This window comes from Corvus hawaiiensis, chromosome 5 (assembly GCF_020740725.1).
Source record: "Corvus hawaiiensis isolate bCorHaw1 chromosome 5, bCorHaw1.pri.cur, whole genome shotgun sequence".
Lineage (NCBI taxonomy): Eukaryota > Metazoa > Chordata > Aves > Passeriformes > Corvidae > Corvus > Corvus hawaiiensis.
This window is the reverse complement of record NC_063217.1, coordinates 2,939,709-2,957,044: the sequence shown is the minus strand read 5'-3', so window position 1 is coordinate 2,957,044 and position 17,336 is coordinate 2,939,709. Positions and strand designations below refer to the sequence as shown.

Here is a 17,336-nt window from a genome sequence, read left to right as displayed (position 1 = left end):
GGGGTGCAAAAGAGGATCAGCTCCTTTATCAGTGACTGCATCATCTCATATTTCAGCTATTTAAGTCAATTCTGTTGCAATTTGTCAATACACCTGTAGGACTTTTTGAACTTTAGGACAGTTTCAACTCCAACCTGAACAATCAGGATGAGCAGACAGATGTTTTGCCAGCAGACACCAGCAAAACATCTGCATTTTAAGCATTTATGAAAAATCTCTGCGCTTCAACCATATTTGGTGGCAGAGTTGGACATCAAAGCCAGATGCACTCGAAAAGCAATTTAGTTTTTCTCCCCAGAAAGAGATTCCTGAAGGCATGAGTCAGCCAGAGAATCACAATAGCCTCAGACTGGGATGTTTACTTATCATGCTGCAGTGAGCAGGGGAGAAGGATGCTCGGGGTGTCTCATCTTCCAGGGAAGGAGGAGCGCGGCAGCTCCTGGCCCGGGGCAGGAGGGAGGGGACTCTGGGGCACAAAGGCTGTTCCAAGCAGCTGGAAGTGTGCAGAGGAGGAAAGCACTGCCTAACTCGTCCCACAAGGCACGAGGGTTATGTTTGAGACCCCCCTGATTCCTTCATGCACTTCTTTCTTGTGTGTGTGAGTGTTAAAAAGAGGGTAAAGGTATGGAGATGTCAGTGAAACCTCATCAGTGGGCAACTGTGGGGAAAGCTGCTCCTTCTGTAGGGCTGATCCTCCTCTGAGCTTTCCTCTCTGCTCTCCTACCCTCAGACTCAGCCTGAGCTGCACCAGAGATACCACAGAATCCCAGAATGGTTTGGTTTGGAAGGGACCTTAAAGCTCATCCAGAGCCACCCCCTGCCACGGGCAGGGACACCTTCCACTAGCCCAGGTGGCTCCAAGCCCTGTCCAACCTGGCCTTGGACACTTCCAGGGAGCCAGGGGCAGCCACAGCTTCTCTGGGCGCCCTGTGCCAGGGCCTCACCTCCCTCACAGGAAGAACTTGTTCCCAGTATCTAAATCTACCTCCTTCAGCTTAATGCCATTCCGCCTTCTCCTGCCACTCCACGCCCTTGCAAAAAGTCCCTCCCCAGCCCTCCTGTCAGTACTGGAAGGCTGCTTAAGACTGAGTTACAGAAGATTAAAAAATTAAAAATATAAAAGACTAAGTTTACTGGCCTCCAAAGTTACAGCCCTTTTTGGTTCTGCTTTTATCCCCCAACTTATCCAAATAGATGAAGTTCATGAGTTTTCCCACTTCCCATTCTATAAATTCCTCCAAGCTTCTTGCCATTATTTGGGTTAGAGGAAGAGGCAAAGCAAGCACTTAGCAGCTACAAAGGCAAACAGAAAATATCTGCTCCAACAACTCTGACCCTTCCTCAGCCCTCCCCAAAAGTGCTGGGGGGGCTGCATGAGTATTTTACAGAGATCAGAGACACGAGTCTGTGCAAAAATACTATATCCTCTGTATCCTCCCTCCTGCTGATGCTGAGCACACACAGCTCCCTCAGCAAGTCCACACAGGACACAAAATCACAGCCAGAAAAACATCACAGCTGTTAGGGGCTCCTCCACGAACAAAATCACAATTAGATGCCTCAGTAAACAAGAGGATTTCAGGCTGACTTAATTATGATTGAGTACGTAGCCTTGCCTAAATAATCCCCTGAGATGAGCCAAGGCGAAGTGACGGTGCTGTAGGCACAGCAGGGAATGTGACTGTCACATCCCCCTCAGTATTTCAGCAGAGGTGAAAACAAGCACTTGAAAAAAATCCCACTCACACAGAATTTAAGGCCCATTTCCTCTCCCATTACTGCAGGACCCAGGAGGCCAGATTTTCATGTCACCCAGAGATTTTACACCTTCCTGAGAGCTCACTTGTCATAGTCCAGGGGCTCCACTGAGGGTATTTATTTCTCTGGGGGCGGCTGAAAGGTTGAAATTGCACTCCTGGTCTCACATGGGTTTGTGCTTGTATTAAATGCTTCCTCTCCACAAGGGGAGGAGATGCTGGAGATGGCTCTCAGGAGCTGAGGAATCCAGCCTAGGGGCTCAAATCAACCTCACTTCTCCAGGCAAAGCTTGGCTTGCCAGGAAATCTCCTTCCCAGCTCTTTGTGCTGGCAGGGTGAGGTGAGGATAGAGAGGCTGCATCTCCCAAGAGCTCAAGGATAAAACAGTTTAAAAACAAGAGTTCAGCAAATCCAGGCCCACAACTGTCAATGCCAAAAGCAAGAGCTGAAGGAAGAAGTGTCACTCTCTACAGCACTGGCTTGGAGAAATCAGGATTCTGCCTGGCCAAAGCTGCTTTTCCAAGCAGGCCAGCAGGAATCACCAGTCTCAGGGCCAACAGCTCAGTGTCTCATCCAGCCCTCCTCACCAAACCACACAGCAGAAAACCCTCTGGAGACTTTTTTTTTGCTATTTTTAGCAAAAGACAGAGCCAGACACTTCAAGTGCTGTAACAAAAACCCCTCTGAAAGGCAAGGTGTAAAGGGTTAAACCTACTTTACCTAAATTACTACTCCAAATATCCCTGCCTTGCATGACCTGGGTCTAAAGAGGGTTTCAGGACTTGTTCTGCAAAGTTAAGAGCAGGTATGGGATCTAGCAAAGTTCAAAGCAGTACCTATAAGCACGGGGATTCTGCAGGAAAAACATGAGCTTTGCTCATTTCCAGATGTGCAGATCAAACCCCTTAAATCTATTCCAGGGGGGGAAAAAAATAAAAGTGGTAAGTGAAGCAGCTCCTGCACTATAGGCAACCCAAAGCTTTGGGGTTATTTGTAATGCAGGGACTGGAGCAGCATGCTGGAGATGGCAGTTTGTTTTTCAGGTAAGCTGTCTGGTTAAAGAATGGATTTCTGAACGGAAAAACAAAGCAATGACCAACACACAGGAAATTCCAGAAAAGAAAGCTGAGTTACAGCATTTCCCTCGAACTTTAAAGTACAAAGCAAGTAATGTTTTACAGAGCTACAGATCAAACAGGGAGAGAATTCAGGCCAAATACTGACAGGCAACTTTTAAATGAAATTACCGTGCAGAGATGGCCAAGAAGTCTTTTGGCTGCAGGAAAGACAAGCAGCAGCTTCCTTCAGAACCTTCTGATTGTAAGGATTAAGTACCTTGGACTGACAAGGAGCAGTGATCCATTAATCCCACCCTCGACTAAGCATCTGGAATCAAAGTCCTGTAACCATTTCAACCCCCAACTGCTCTGCATCCCTTCAGCACCTGCCTCTTTGAAGTGGTTTTTTTGAGATTTACAGCAGAATCTGAGGAAGGTGGATGTGCACACAGCAGCCGTTCGGGGAAACCTCGGTGCTGGGAGCTTGCTGGGAATGCTGCTGCATCCACTGGCCTCAAGTGTTCACCTCCTCACCCCAAATCCCCTTGGATTGATGCATTTGAACACCAGGGAGGCAGAGGCACTGGCCAAGCCTTACCTTGAGTGGTTTGTTACCGTGTGACTTGTGCCCATCGCTCTTCCCTGAGGGTCTCTGATTCGCCACCGTCAGCAAGTGGCGTTGGTGCACTAAAGCCTCCTTGAACTCCTCCTCAGTTTTGGTTTCCAGGAGTTTCTGCCGGAAGGTTATGTCTGAAAACATCGTGGCAAAGGTCCTGCCCACTTCTGTGGCTGTTTTGGTGCTTTTCTGAGCAGGAAAAAAAAAAAAAAAGACAGAAAAAGTGCTTTTAAGCTGATTTTACTTCACTTCTGAAAGGTAAACCCCATAATTTACCCCTCTGAAGAGGAACCTGCCTGGCTCCCGGGATCCCAGAGAGACCTGAGGGAGGAGGGCACATCTGGAAGCTGTTGCAGATGAACACACAAGCACAGCAGGATCCTGTGGAGGCACCAACACAGGTTCTGAAGCCCTGATCGATCTTTACTTGATCAACTTCCCAGAAGTCAATCCAAAGCTGAATCATGCTGAGCATGCATTTTATCCCTGGTTTCCCTTCAAGACTAGACAAACAAAATCTTTGCTACCTTCCAGCACCTCAGCATTGCTGCTCCTGGGGTGGAAAGATGCTGCAGTCATGGTCCCTGCAGGTATTGATGTCTTATCTGACAGACTGAGATTATTGTGCTCATCTGATTCCTATTTTCTGGGCATTAAAACTCAATTCCCTTGGCCACTCTGGGGCAATTCTGGCAGCACAAGTGGAGGTTGGGAGCTCTCAGCTCAAGTAACCACTGGCACAGAGGGGAAAGGATGGGAAAAACCAGCTGAGCACACAGCAAGCAGCTCTTGTTTGTCTTCACTAAATGTTTGGAAGGGACAGGAGACTTGCAGACATGAAAAAAGTGCTTATTTTCAGGATTTAATATTTCTGTGAGACACAGGCCTGATCTTTGCTTCCAGCAGAATCCAAGCCTGCTTTTCTAGTGCTCCTGGCAGCATGGAAATTGGATACAAAGGGAAGAGTAAAGGAGGCTGAGCTCCTCATCCCTACACAAACCCACCAAATCCAAGCTCTCCAAGCCTGACCTGCTCACCTGCTCCTGCTGTGGCCAGGACAGGTAAAATACCTGCCAAGTTACACAGAACCACAGCTCATTAAAAGCTCCTTCTAATGCCAAGTTTTAACCCACCCACCTCTCCTACACTCCACACTCATCATGCAGCAACTATCAGAGACACCCAAACATTCCCCTCCCAGCCCTGGAGAGCCTCCAAGCTCCTCACACTGCCAGGAAGAGAAGAGTGAGCATCTGTGATTGATCCCAATTGCTTCTCATGATTCACAACTGAACAGCTGAACAATTTCTCCATGAACACAACCAAATAATTCAATGTGGGTGACGCAGAGGGGCAGCCGTGGGTGGCACTGAGCTGGTCCCAGAGCCATTGCTAACATTGTGCTTCCTCCATCACTCACATCACCCTCCTCTCTCTCGTTTGCTCAGAGCAGCTGTGGCTGCCCCATCCCTGGAAGTGTCCAAGGTCAGGTTGGACGGGGCTTGGAGCAACCTGGGATAGTGGAAGGTGTCCCTGCACATGGCAGGGAGTTGGAATGAGATAGTCTTAAACGTCCCTCCCAACCCAAACCATTCTGGGATTCCATCACCAGGAATGTCCCTTCAAACACTTACTAGGGAACATTCAGTTGAAGTTTCTAGGGAGAAGTTTGGATTTAAGTGAAGGATTTTCCCTGGGACTTGCTTTTAGAGCTTGTGAACCAGCCTGGATTTGCCACCACAGGAGAGGCTTCACCTTTCACCTCTAAGCAGCAACAATCCTTGGGCTGGATGCTGCAAGGATTGCTTCAACATTCCCAACACTCTTCCCATTCTCCCTTTCCCAGGGAGATGAACAATTTAGAGAAGACAGATATTTGCAAGAAAACTCAAGGTTTTTTTCCATCCTCCATATTAGCAAGGTCAAGGATCTGGATTCCCTGCACAACAAATGCCCGTTTTGTGGACTTTTTTTCCCCTCCCCAGCCAGGCCCGTTTAATGTGTTGCTGTCAGCAGGTTAATTATTTTAACTGCTGCACCAGAAATGCGCACTCAGGGCTGGCTCCACCAACCCATTTAAAATAAAACAGCACATTGGCAAGTGCAAGCTCTGTTGGCCTCCACTCCCTTCCCTTAATTTGATGCTGACCATTGGAATTGCAAACCCTCGGAATCGGAGCGGATGCGGAGCCGTTTGCCGGGTGCTTTGCACGTAGCTGGCCCGAGATAACAATGAGGGAGAGATCCATGGAACTGCACACAGCTCCAGCTGTTCTCCCTCCTGCTTTTCACAAGGAACATCAATATGTTTTCAGCCTGTTGGCTTCAAGGTCGATGCCAAAAGCATCAGTTGGGAAAGATCTGCCAGAAATCCTGGGAAAGAAGGAAACACCAGTATTCCCATTTGAACGAGGGTGGTGGGGAAGGGGGAAGGGAGACAGGCCAGACCAGCAGGTCCCAAGGTCACACAGATAGCATTGAAGAGCAGGAAATTGAATCAGGACATATCCTGTCCCAGAAAAGGTCCTCAGCCTCTCCAGCACCTCCCAGGAGCACAGACCCAGCAGCCCCAAGGTGTAAACAGCCAGCTGGAGTGTGAAAAGGTCTTGAGCTTTGAACCATTCAGCCATCAGCTGGAAGAACCACCTTGGTCAGGCCAGTGCTTTCTAGGAAGACAGGATGGTGATCCCCAATTAACCTTGATGCACCCCATGATATCGGAGTCGGACTTGGATGATCCTTGTGGGTCCCTTCCAGCTCAGGATATTCTGATTGCAGTAAATGTGTTCTACTGTGCCATTCTTGTCCACACCAAAGAACCAGAACCTGAGCAAGCTTTAACCTTGCTGTTTCAAGTGCTAAAAGCTCTGAAAACACATCCCAAAGGGCCTCAGGGACAGCCTGACCTTAAAAGCACCGCAGCTCCCAGCAAGTCTCACCCTTACTGCAACAGAGCTTAAAAAAGAATCATCTTCCTCTTGGCTACATCGCCTCCAGCTGCTGCAGCCACACGTGCAGGGTAAATGTCAGCCCCATCAAGGAAGTCTGTTGGGAAGCAACCCAGACCCCTTTGCTGTAGACTCACAAGGGCCTCTCAAAAGCTTGGCTTTAGCAAGGAACTGCACTTCTTACCTCTAAAAATGGCAGCTAAAGCTGGAGAGGGGAATCCATGGAGTGTTAGGTGCATCCCAGGTGTGTATGGGGACTACACAGTGCTCTCCTCCCCATCAGGCCATGAGACAAGGACAGAGCCCACTAATCCACCCCTCACCAACAGGATAAATCATCTCGACAGCTGCTGAGAAGACCTCAGGCCTTTTCACATCCCCTTGTGTTTTAAAAATAACATTGATTAAATTTAGGAGGAGACGAAGGCAAAGTAAACTCAGGAGAAACCCCCGAAGTTCTGGAGCAAGAAGACAAAACTCACCATCTTGGGAGGAGCCAGGACCAATATCACAAATCTGACCTCACAGGAGTTCTCCCCCCAGTTCTGAGGCCTCTCCAGGCGGCTGATGCAAACGTGACGTCGCTGAAGGGACTTGATAGTGCAACTGTCAGGGAAAACGGGATCGTTAGGCTGGGCCCCACAACACAAGGCATGATCTCCCCTGGTGCACAAGGTATAAAAACACATTTCAGCTTTGGGAAACACATGATGTTGTTGGTCTATGACTTCTGAAGTCTTAAATAGTGACTTTTAGTTACTATTAGCCCAAATCTGCTCTCTTTTGTACAATGGGACACCCAAGTTTTTATGGGAAATACCTTTCAAGATTTCGCTGCTTCTGAACAGCCAAGAAAACAAATGATAGAGAGCCCAACACACTGAGTGCTTGCAGAGCTACAGAAGCTTCCACAAAAAAAAAAAAAAAAAAAGTCTCTTATTAAAAACCACCTGCATTATTGGAAAGCAGATTACACTTCATTTCACCTGATCTCCCAAAGTGCTTCTGGAAACATTAAGGCAAAGTGCCAAGCCAGTACATCCCCACTCCTGCCTCAGGCAGACCTCTCTGTTGTAATGGCTTTCCCCATTTGCTCCCAGCTGCTGTTTTCCCTTTTCTGGCTCATGAGCGTTACAGAAACCAGGCTGATCTCCCTGCTCGAGATCCACAGAGGCAGGATTAGTGCTGGGAGGGAACTCCTTGGCTGCGATCCAGGGGATGGGATGGATGTTTGACTCCCAGATCCAAGAGTAGCAAAAAAAGTTGCGTGAAATAAACAAAGGGATCATCTCCAGAGGCTGTGGAAGACCAGGTCTGTCTCCACCCTGGGGTATTTAAACAGAGCTGGGACCTGGTTAGCTGTCCCTTTTACTGCTGGGAAACTCTGGGGCTTGGTGCAGTGGCAGCAGGTGGGTAATGCCAGCCTGGAATGCAGCTCTCCTGTTCCCTTTAAAGCCACCAAGCACTTTCCAACCCTTCTGTAAATCACTGCTGAAAAATGCACACAGGGTTTGCTTACAGGCACCTGGAAGAGGTGTGGAAGTGTTTTCCTACCTCAGAGTGGTTTTCCCCCTCCTTTTACCTGGTTCAAAGTTATTTCAGCTGCTTGCTCCCTTTTATTCATCTAACAAGCACCTATCACAGTCCTCCAACAGGAGGATTTATTTCTCCAACTTCTCTTCCATAATCCCAGCCCGCTTCTTTCCTTTTAAGATGTATTCTCATCCCCAAGCACCCTGAAGGCTGCTTCCTTAACAAGATCTTTGGCTGGAGGTGTCCTAGTCAGGAGCACGTTGTATTTTCTATCAAGTTCCTCACAATTTGCATTAAAAAAAATTTTAAAATCACACCATCAAGTATTTTCTTACTGAGTTTGACTTCCTGATCCCAGACTGGAAGCAGCCTGCTTCTGTAAATTAATCTCACAGAGGCACTTGTTTGAGAGCAACCAAACAGCTTAATTAGAACAATACAGGGCATGAGAAAGATGACACTATTTCATTTATTTCCTAATTCCCCTCCACCACAGCCTCTTGTGCTTTTTGTACTTGAATCAGCTTTGGAAGAAAGAAAGATCAAGGCAGGTCCTAAGGTGAGGAATAAATATCTTTTGAAGTAACTGAAAATAGAGTGCAAGCTACACTTGTTTTCACAACCAAAGCCAAGCCCCTGGTTGCAATCCAGCTGTGGCTGGACAGCAGACAAGTCTCCTTGTGTTACAGCTCAACAAACCAGTGGGGACACGAACTCTGGGCTTTGGACCAGCTGGAGAACCTTCAAGTGGCCCAACACCTTCAGTTCTCTCACCTTCACCCACCTGGTCACCAGCAGTGAATGATTACTGCACCACTAGCATTAATTCTGAGCTCGGTTCTCAGCATTTCCATACCTCAGCTGCTGAGCTCATCATTTAATCTGTTTTGAAAAGGAAGGTTTGCTGGGCATTTTGAACATCATTTCTACTCCAGGCATGGCCAGAAGCAGGCATCAACTACCTGTGGCTCACCAGCACTCCCCAGACATCACCCCTTCCCCACCACGTGCACCAGGCAGGACCTGACCAAGCAAGAAACCACTGAAGTACAAAATGATTTGGAAGAGCCTATTACAAAGTGCAATAATTAAGCAAGCCACATGTTCTGGAGTTTTCTTTCTCCCTGAAGTGACAGGGTTATGTTTCAGCTCCAAGAATTGTCTCCAGGGCTGTGTTTTCCAGAGACAACAGTGCCACAATCCCACTTCAGCTCAAGAGCTTTTTGGGTACGGAGGGGAAAACTGGACTGTAAAAACCTGAGCTTTGCTACTGGGTCTCTTCCACAAACAAGGTCATTTTCCTGGCAGCCACCAAAACTTTGTGTTTCTCTTAGTCAGGAGTTCACTGTCTCCTTAAGCTGAGGGACTGGGCAAGAAGAGGATCTCACAGCACTGAATGATTTCACACTGAGCACATTTACAAGACACCAAGAAACTCACCGTTATTAACCATTTTTATCTGAAATAGTTTTATCCACAGTGCTGGAGTTTGAGAGCTTCCTCTAACTCTTCTGAGCTCTATGGACACTTACACATGGATCTAAATCCCAACAGTAAAACTGCAAATTTCCAACACTTAGGTCAGTGTACAAATAATTTAGATCAATGACACCTTTCCAAATCAGGCTGGAGTTGATTTAGTGAGGACAAAGCTGATTAAAAGCAGATTTAAACAGGTGCCACAGAGAAGGTGGGATATACCTGAGCCTGGCTGCATGGAGGGGAGGAACAGTGCAGAATGCAGCCTCATCTGAGTCTGCTCTCCCTCTGTAATATCCATTTATTTGGGGGAAAAATGGTGTCTCAATACTTCCAGTGCAAGGCCAAGTCACTCCTGCTCATGCATCATTCAGCAGCTCGAGCTTTTCTTCAAATTTAAACCATTATTTAGCTGACTCAAATCCTATTCCCTAGTGTAGCACTTACAGCTCCCACTTTTGTTTTAATTCCAGAATCCAGATACAAATACAATACAAACCAAAACTGCAGTGCCAACTAGATTTGTGCAAATATTTGTAAAGGATACAGAAAATAAGTTCCTCGGTTCACACGGAGAAATCCCAAGTCAAGCAAGACTGCAGGTAAAAGTCAGCACAGCTCAGGCCAAGAAGAGTCACTTTCAAAATGAAATAACTTTTTTAAAAGTAGCACTTAAATAAATTCCCACAAAGAAAAAAAAGCTGGAGGGTAAATAGCCAAAGCCCCAAAAAACTGAGAACTAGCAAGACATTTTCAGCTGACTCTAAATCAAGTCTGGTTTGGCCAAAGCCTCCAAGTTCCTTTTTGGTTTGAGTTGAGCTACATTTGATTCTCCCTTGGTTTGGCCAGAAAGCTGAAAAATCTATTTTCACCCAGTATCAGTCACACCAGGAAATGCTGGACAATGATTTAATGAGATGCCAGGTTGTGTTCTCAGCAGTTTTATCTTGATCCCCCTATAACTGAGCTCATAAAAAGGGCATTTAAATTATAGCACAAATTCTGCTTCCCTGTCCTCCTCTCTGCCTCTGGTGGTGCTGAGGGTGGCACTGGCATGGTGAGAACTGGCAGTGCTCCACCAAAATCCCACATCCACAGAGTCCCACGTGCCCCAGGTCTGCCCCACACCCAAGATGTTATCAGAGTAATAACACATTGCTCAACCAAATCATAAAAAGGGTCAAACTATGGAGACCTAAGAGAAACAGAAACCCTCATTTAAAAGGGCAAGAAAGGAAGTTAATTCAGAAACAAATTATCCCTTGCAGTAAGAAAAAGTGCCCAGCAGAGGTAATCAGCCAGCCAGCCTTTTCCTGTCCCCACACAGAACAACAATGACACTTCTTGTTCTCATCCACTGCCAATAAATCTTCCTCTGCTGAGCAGCTCCAGGCACAAGCTTTGGGAAACCAGGATCTGCAAGTGAGCAACGAAGCTGTGGCCAGGCCAGGCAGCTCACTCACAGCTTGGCACGGGCTGGGCTCAGCCACAACGTCCTCACTCCAGGCTGGAAGTGTTTTTGGCCTGGGAAATACACCTTGCTGGGCTCCAGGAAGACTCATCCTGTCCAGGGGGAAGGATTTCCTCCAGGTCAATGCGTATTGAGAACTCCTTTCCATCACACAGCACCTACAGGAGCTCTCCAGCACCACCTGGGATGGGCCAGCACGAGGGGGAGCAGCCCTTAAAAGAAAATTTATTGGTTCTCTGAACTCAAAGAACATTTGCCAGATGTTGGCTGCGGCATTTGGGACATGGTTTAGAGGTGAACACGGTGCTGGGTTAATGGTTGGACTTTTCCAGCCTCCATGATTCTGTAAGGAGACATCTCAGACCCTTCAGGTACCAAAACAAGCCATTTTTCTTCTTCAGAACCCAAATTCCTAATGCAGACTTTGAATCTGAGATTTTCTTTTCATGAAACAGCACCTGCAAGAGCTTTAGGTCTCCAGCATAATCTGGGAAAACCAAAAAAGGGTGGAGAAGCCCTTAAGAAAATTATATGGTTCTCTGAGGCCAAAGAACACTTGAGAGATGAGGGTTGTAAATCCTGGAGAAGAGGCTCTTGCTTACAAGGCTCCAAATCTTGTAATCATTCCTCTAAATGAAAATATTTGTTTTAAGCAGTCCAACTGTTTTAATTTCTCATTTTGCCCTTTAAAAGAATAATCTGAGGAAGAGACAGCAATGAAGCTTCTCTACCTGAAATCTGTTCAACAGCTGAATCAGAGACAATGGGACTTTTCTGGAGACCCACAGACCTCTGGGTCAGGAAAAATCCTTCAACATGCAAAATGGACTTTGCACCACTTCTGTTGAGAGAGACACCAGTCACATCCTTCACACAGTTACACATTAAATTTGAGATCTTACTCCTCAAATTTGATTATCTGAACAGCAGCCTTGCTGCTTATCCAGCATAATCTCACAATACCTATTTTTGAAAGGCTACCTGGGTTGTCCTGAGTTAAACTCCTCCCCAGGAGTCACTGCCACGACAGGCTACATCAAAGCCAGAAATTCTATAGCAACACCGAGCACACAAACCACTGAACCACTCTTTGCTTGCAGAGAGGCTTTTTTCCCCTCTGCTCTGCCTGTTAAAACAGCTTTAGGAAATCAGTTTAATGCGCAGTCCATGTGCCTTAGCAATCCAGCCAGAAGAAAAGGCTCTACAACTGCTCCATCCAGACTATGGAGCAGCTCGATTTCATGTTTTTTCCAAGGATTCAGCTCTGGAAATCAGCAGTTACACCTCTCTGCTGGCAAGGAGAATACAGCCTGGAAGCTGGGATGCCTGGGGAGCTCCATCAGCTCAGGGACATTTGTTCCATAACCCACCCAGCTGGTGTTTCTCCTAGCAGGACAGCAGAGAGAAAAATTCACCAGCACCCAGTTAAGCTATTTTTAAATCATATATCCTTCACTCCAAGAGGAAAAAATTAAAAATCAGGTATTTTCATCTTCATTTTTCAGCCAGTGAAAGAAGGAATGGGGTGTGATAGGACTTGGCTTGTGATAGAGTCACTTCTTCACATGTCCTTCACTGGATTAGGAGGGGTTTCTTGGGCTGAGGCACAAAACTGCAACACCAAACCCAGCAGCTCCCACTGGAGCTTCTTGCCCATTTTTCCCAGTCCAGACATGCAAAGCATCCAGTTTACCCCTCTGTGCTGGCATCATGGCAGGTTTGGGTGGTCCATGAGCTGTTCCAAGCACCCTCCTGGCAGCACCTCTGCCTGCTTCAGTCATTCCATGCTGGAGGAGCCCCAAAACACCTCCTGAGGTCCCACCAGCAGCTGAGCTTCCCCACTTAAATAACTGAGGAAAACTCCCCATTCTGGGACAGGATTATCCCTTGTCCCAGGTTCTCCAAGGAAAACAACCACCAGCAGCTTCCCAGGGAAGCAGCAAGAGATCTCTGTGCCACTTTGCATCCTCCTGTTCTGGCAAATGCTGGAATAGGAGGAAAAAAGAGTTGTGCCCATAGTTTCAAAGGTATGAGATCATAGTCTGGACTGGTGAAATTCATCTGAAACTCTCAAGATTTGCCTTCTAGTTAGGAAATGACCAGGTACACAAATAGAAATCTTCGTTCTTCCAGAGCTGGATCCTGCTGGTCACTGGGGCATGCAAGGTTTTGCTGCTCTCAGCTCTCATTTTAATGGAAGAATCCCAAGTTTTCCATAAACTGATGTATCCTGTGATGGCTTCAGCAAGATCAGGTTTTGGTCATTCTTGACAAACCCAGCCCTAAAGCCTGTTGTGAATCAGAATTCAGTTGTCTTCCTGGACTTCACTGGAACATTCAGACCTTGAGATCTTCAGTTCCTCAAGGGCTTCTTCTGCCCTGTGGCTGAAGCCCAGATCCATATGGAATGTCTGGCTTTGCTGGAGCTTCCCTAGACCTGAAACCATCAGGAAAGCACCAAATCCAACAGAAGCAGAAGAGCTGTTTCAACCCCAGGTCCTCTCCACTGCTCTTCCCACTGAGCATAAGTCAGATACGAAACAAGAGCCCAAAAGAGAGGGAAACACATTTTTGTCTCTATTAGGAATGTTCTTCTGCAGCCAGGCTCTGCACAACTCAGTGAAAATCCTACAAAAACCCTTCCTTTCTCACCCCGAACTAACTTCAGCTGTTAATATTTCTCCTCATAATCCATGCAGAAGCAACACCACCAAAACCTTATCTCTGAGCTCCTCTTCCTCATTAATATAATCTTACCATGATACTCAATTCTATCTCATCCACCAGGAATTAAAAGTTGGTTAAGATGCACCAACCCAGCAGCACTAATTTAAAATTTAGCAGAGTATAGACCAAATGCAAGAATAAAGAATAGCAGATATCTTAAAGGTTCTTCCCACTCATATGGAAAATTTTTTCATCAACAAATTCCTTTTACTTCAGAGGTTTGGAAGCTGTTTTGCAATCTGACTTCAAGAAAAATGTAAGATCTAAAAATATGGCTCACAATCTGTTGCACAATAACTCCAGCAGAAATACAGTGCAATAATTAGATAATTATAGTTAATAACTCATCATTGCTTTCCCACCACTTTCTTCTCCTTCTTCAGAGCAACAAAAGGAAGAAACAAGGAAAGTTTTGCACAAGACACCTTCAGGCTGTGAGCTTATTTTTCAAATCATCTCTTGTCATAGAAGCCAGGATTACTCACATGGATGCACTTAAAGCTCTGGCTCACTTTCCGAAGAGGCTGAACCCACCCTTTTCAGTCTCATGTATGTAATCACAGCATTTGTATCATGACCTTTCAAATGCTTTGGCGTTAAGGCAACACTCCCCAAAACCCCTCCACAGAGATGTCTCATCCCACAGGAGAAACTTCCATCCTCTGCATCAGCAGGACCTACATATCCTTACTGCTGTTACACTTCCTATGGCATCCAAAGTGGAAGAAAATTGCCCAAAAGTCCTCTTGGTTGAGACTATTTTACTTTATAAACTCATTTTCTTCTTCATGTTCCTGCTTTGTACGTGCCAGGTGTAAAAACAAGCAGCACACGAAGCACAAAGTATCATCCAGCTCACTTCTTTCTCAGGACACAGCCCTGATATGCAATCGCTTCTTTTTCACACTGAGATCACATCCTTCTCTTTCGTAAGAGACCAAAAACAAGCGGGAGATTTTTCCTTGTTTGTTGATGGTGTTGTCTCCTTTTTGAATTTTTTTAAAAATCCTCTATTTCTCTCCATTTTCCCCAGCCATAAGCAGAGGGCAGGAGAAGAAGTGCCAGCAGAAGGAAAGCTATTGTGACAGTTGTCCCAGCAAACTGGCTGTGAAGGCTAAAATATGTGCATGCCTTTAGGCACCTATCCCACATATCCCAGTAATCTCTCTGGGAATTAACATATTTCTTGACAACTTGACTTCAAGACTGCACAGGAATAAAGCAACAGAGTCAAAAAGGCACTGCTTTGGTTGGCTCAGGAACTCAGGCTCTGGCCTGTCCCCTGTGAAGGGACAGCCTGGCTCACCCCACAGGCCTGACTTGGAGACAAGAACTTCAAACCCCAGTTCTGGTCAAGTGCAGGCTGGGGTGAAGCCACCACGTCTCATAAATCCCAGGTGACAGAGTCCTTACTGTCTTAAGGGCCTGCTCCAATGTTTAACAGTGTTGACAATTAATCAGCATCCAAATTAACTGTCCAAGTAATCAGTGTCTAAATAGTGTGGAATGTCTGACTTCAATTTTCAGCTACAAAGTTTGGATGTTTCCATCAAAGGACCTAAGAAATCTTTTGGTACAGGCTCCCAGACTTTGGCAGGCAAAGCAGTCCATGAACCAGTTTGCTTGTCCCTTTGAGAAGTTCGTTTATTAGCATTTCTCAGTAATTAGCATTTTCTGGCTCATTTTTTTCAGCATTCTTAGCTCATTAACAGCAGATTTCTATAACATCCAAGAGCTGAATGCCCTGCAGGGACTGTGGTCACCTACTGCATGTGTTTGCAAAGAGGAGAAGCCCAGAGAGAGACTGAGGATGGATGGAACAGGCACCATGATCTCAACCCAAAAGGACACATTCTGAACCTCTGCTCTTCCCAGCAGCAGGAAAAGCTTTGGAAGGCAGTGGATTTTGCTCATCCAGCCCAGGTACTTACATGATACAGAGCCAGGACTGCTGATACTGCACCCCCGTGACTGTGGCTGTGACCCCTTGAATTGTGTCTGATAAGAGGTGAACTGGGAAAAGAAGAGAGGGAAACATCACAGGCTGTCCTCGTTTATTCTGCAGCTGTAAATAGCATTTCCTTCTAAATGGAAGCTGACTACTAATCCCAAGCATTCTCATCTGCCCAGTGGACTGATGCAGGGGTGGGGGCTGACAGGGAGAGATGGAAACATTTGTCCTGCTGCTTTTGACTTGTGTCCTTAAACTATTCACAGCTTAGAAAGGCAGCTGCTTTCTCCTCCCAACATCATCCTACTGCACTACTGGGTTATTAGATTAGCATTATCCACCACACACACACAGACAGGACTGGGAGGGGTGTCACCTTCCCAATCCCCTGCCCTCTCTCCCCCTCTTCCCAGCTACTGCTCTCACACTATTTTATGGCACTACTTACTTTTCGTTCCTTATTGGCAGAAAGCCTAAATTAAAGGGGTTATAAATGCGAAGCTCTAAGACAGGTAGCAAGAAGTAACCAAAGCATGAACATGCTTACTACATGCTCAGGACTTGACATATCTGTTAAACAAATTCACTCAGGCTGTGACAGTTACATTTGAGGTGCGATGGACATGTTTGTCTATTCATTCCTGTTGACTCTGAAACATCAGGGGTGCCTACAGAGAAACAATGCTCAGTTAAGCTTCTTTGCATCTTGGGCTAAAAGGCGGCGTTTTTAGACTACACTACGACATTTGTTGATAGCTTAAGGTGGCATCAGAGCCAACAACCTTGGCTAGGGCTGCCCTGATTGAGCTTCTGGAGGAAAATCAAGTGACTCCCATCTCCTCCAGTGGACTGGGAGTGACACAAAGGCTCAACCCTCCCCAATTACTTATCCAAAGCAGGCAAAATTCCCCAGCCTGTGTGAATTCAGGTGGAGAATCACAAGGCAAAGGAGCCATTGCTGACAAGACACCAGCAAGAGTCTCTTGGCTGAACAGTGTTGTCGGAGGACAAGCAAACCAAAAGGGTCCACGCAGACAAGACACCCCAGTGCTGTGGACTCCTCACCCCAGAGAGCACCACAATGGGTGATCTTAACGAAACAGGGGCAAGACTCCACCAAAACACAAAAACCATGGAGAAATGAGATCCTTCAGTCTGAATGACATGGAAAAAATCAACCCAAGGTGTCACATGCAACGTGCAAGCCTGGGGACCACACAGTGCGTGTCCAGCACCCCACCATGGCAGGGATGGCAAATGAACAGCAGCCCACCAGCCAAAGCAAACCAAGAGCTGATTACCGTTCCCTTCCCGTGGCGTCCCTGAATCTGTGAATAAAGTGTTCATGATTTTTTCAAAGTTGCAGCTCGGCTCCATGTTCTCAGGATCCTCCGCAAAGTGTTTCAGCATCTCCCGAAGAACATCGTCCAAGGACGTGGCTGTTTCATCCAGGATGATGCTGGCTCTGGCCAAGAACCCATCCAAGTCTCGTTGGGCTCTGACCTCCTCCTCAAAGTTCTTTAATTTCAGGTACTGTGTTGAGAAAAGGTCAGAGCATGAGACAGCTGTACACAGTAACAGTAAAGTAGAATCTGGGCCCTTCACAAGCAGTTTTGCTGAGGTTACCACCTAACCAAAGATTCTATTGGCCATCCAGATCACAGGAAAAAAGGAATTTTATGCATTAATGCATTGAAGGTTTGCATTTTCAAGGCTTATCCTAGTAGTGTGCCCACAGGTGAATTCCCAGGTACCTTTTATACACTTACAAAGAAAGCAGAATTTAAAAAAAAAAA

At 46.4% G+C, this 17,336-nt stretch overlaps 1 protein-coding gene across 5 annotated transcripts in view; it reads right to left on the bottom strand.

The window, feature by feature from the left end:
• Window positions 1-17,336, bottom strand: part of SLC4A11 (solute carrier family 4 member 11) — a 93,889-nt gene that overhangs the window by 34,174 nt on the left and 42,379 nt on the right. For 4 of the 5 annotated variants that reach the window (XM_048304159.1, XM_048304157.1, XM_048304161.1 and 1 more), the window contains 5 exons: window positions 16,842-17,073; window positions 16,146-16,208; window positions 15,521-15,602; window positions 6,862-6,985; window positions 3,414-3,620 (listed from right to left, as the gene is read on the bottom strand). In XM_048304159.1, coding sequence (XP_048160116.1) covers window positions 3,414-3,620; window positions 6,862-6,985; window positions 15,521-15,602; window positions 16,146-16,208; window positions 16,842-17,073 — 708 coding nt within the window. The remainder of the gene's footprint in view (window positions 1-3,413; window positions 3,621-6,861; window positions 6,986-15,520; window positions 15,603-16,145; window positions 16,209-16,841; window positions 17,074-17,336) is intronic. The other variant, XM_048304158.1, reaches the window with a different exon arrangement.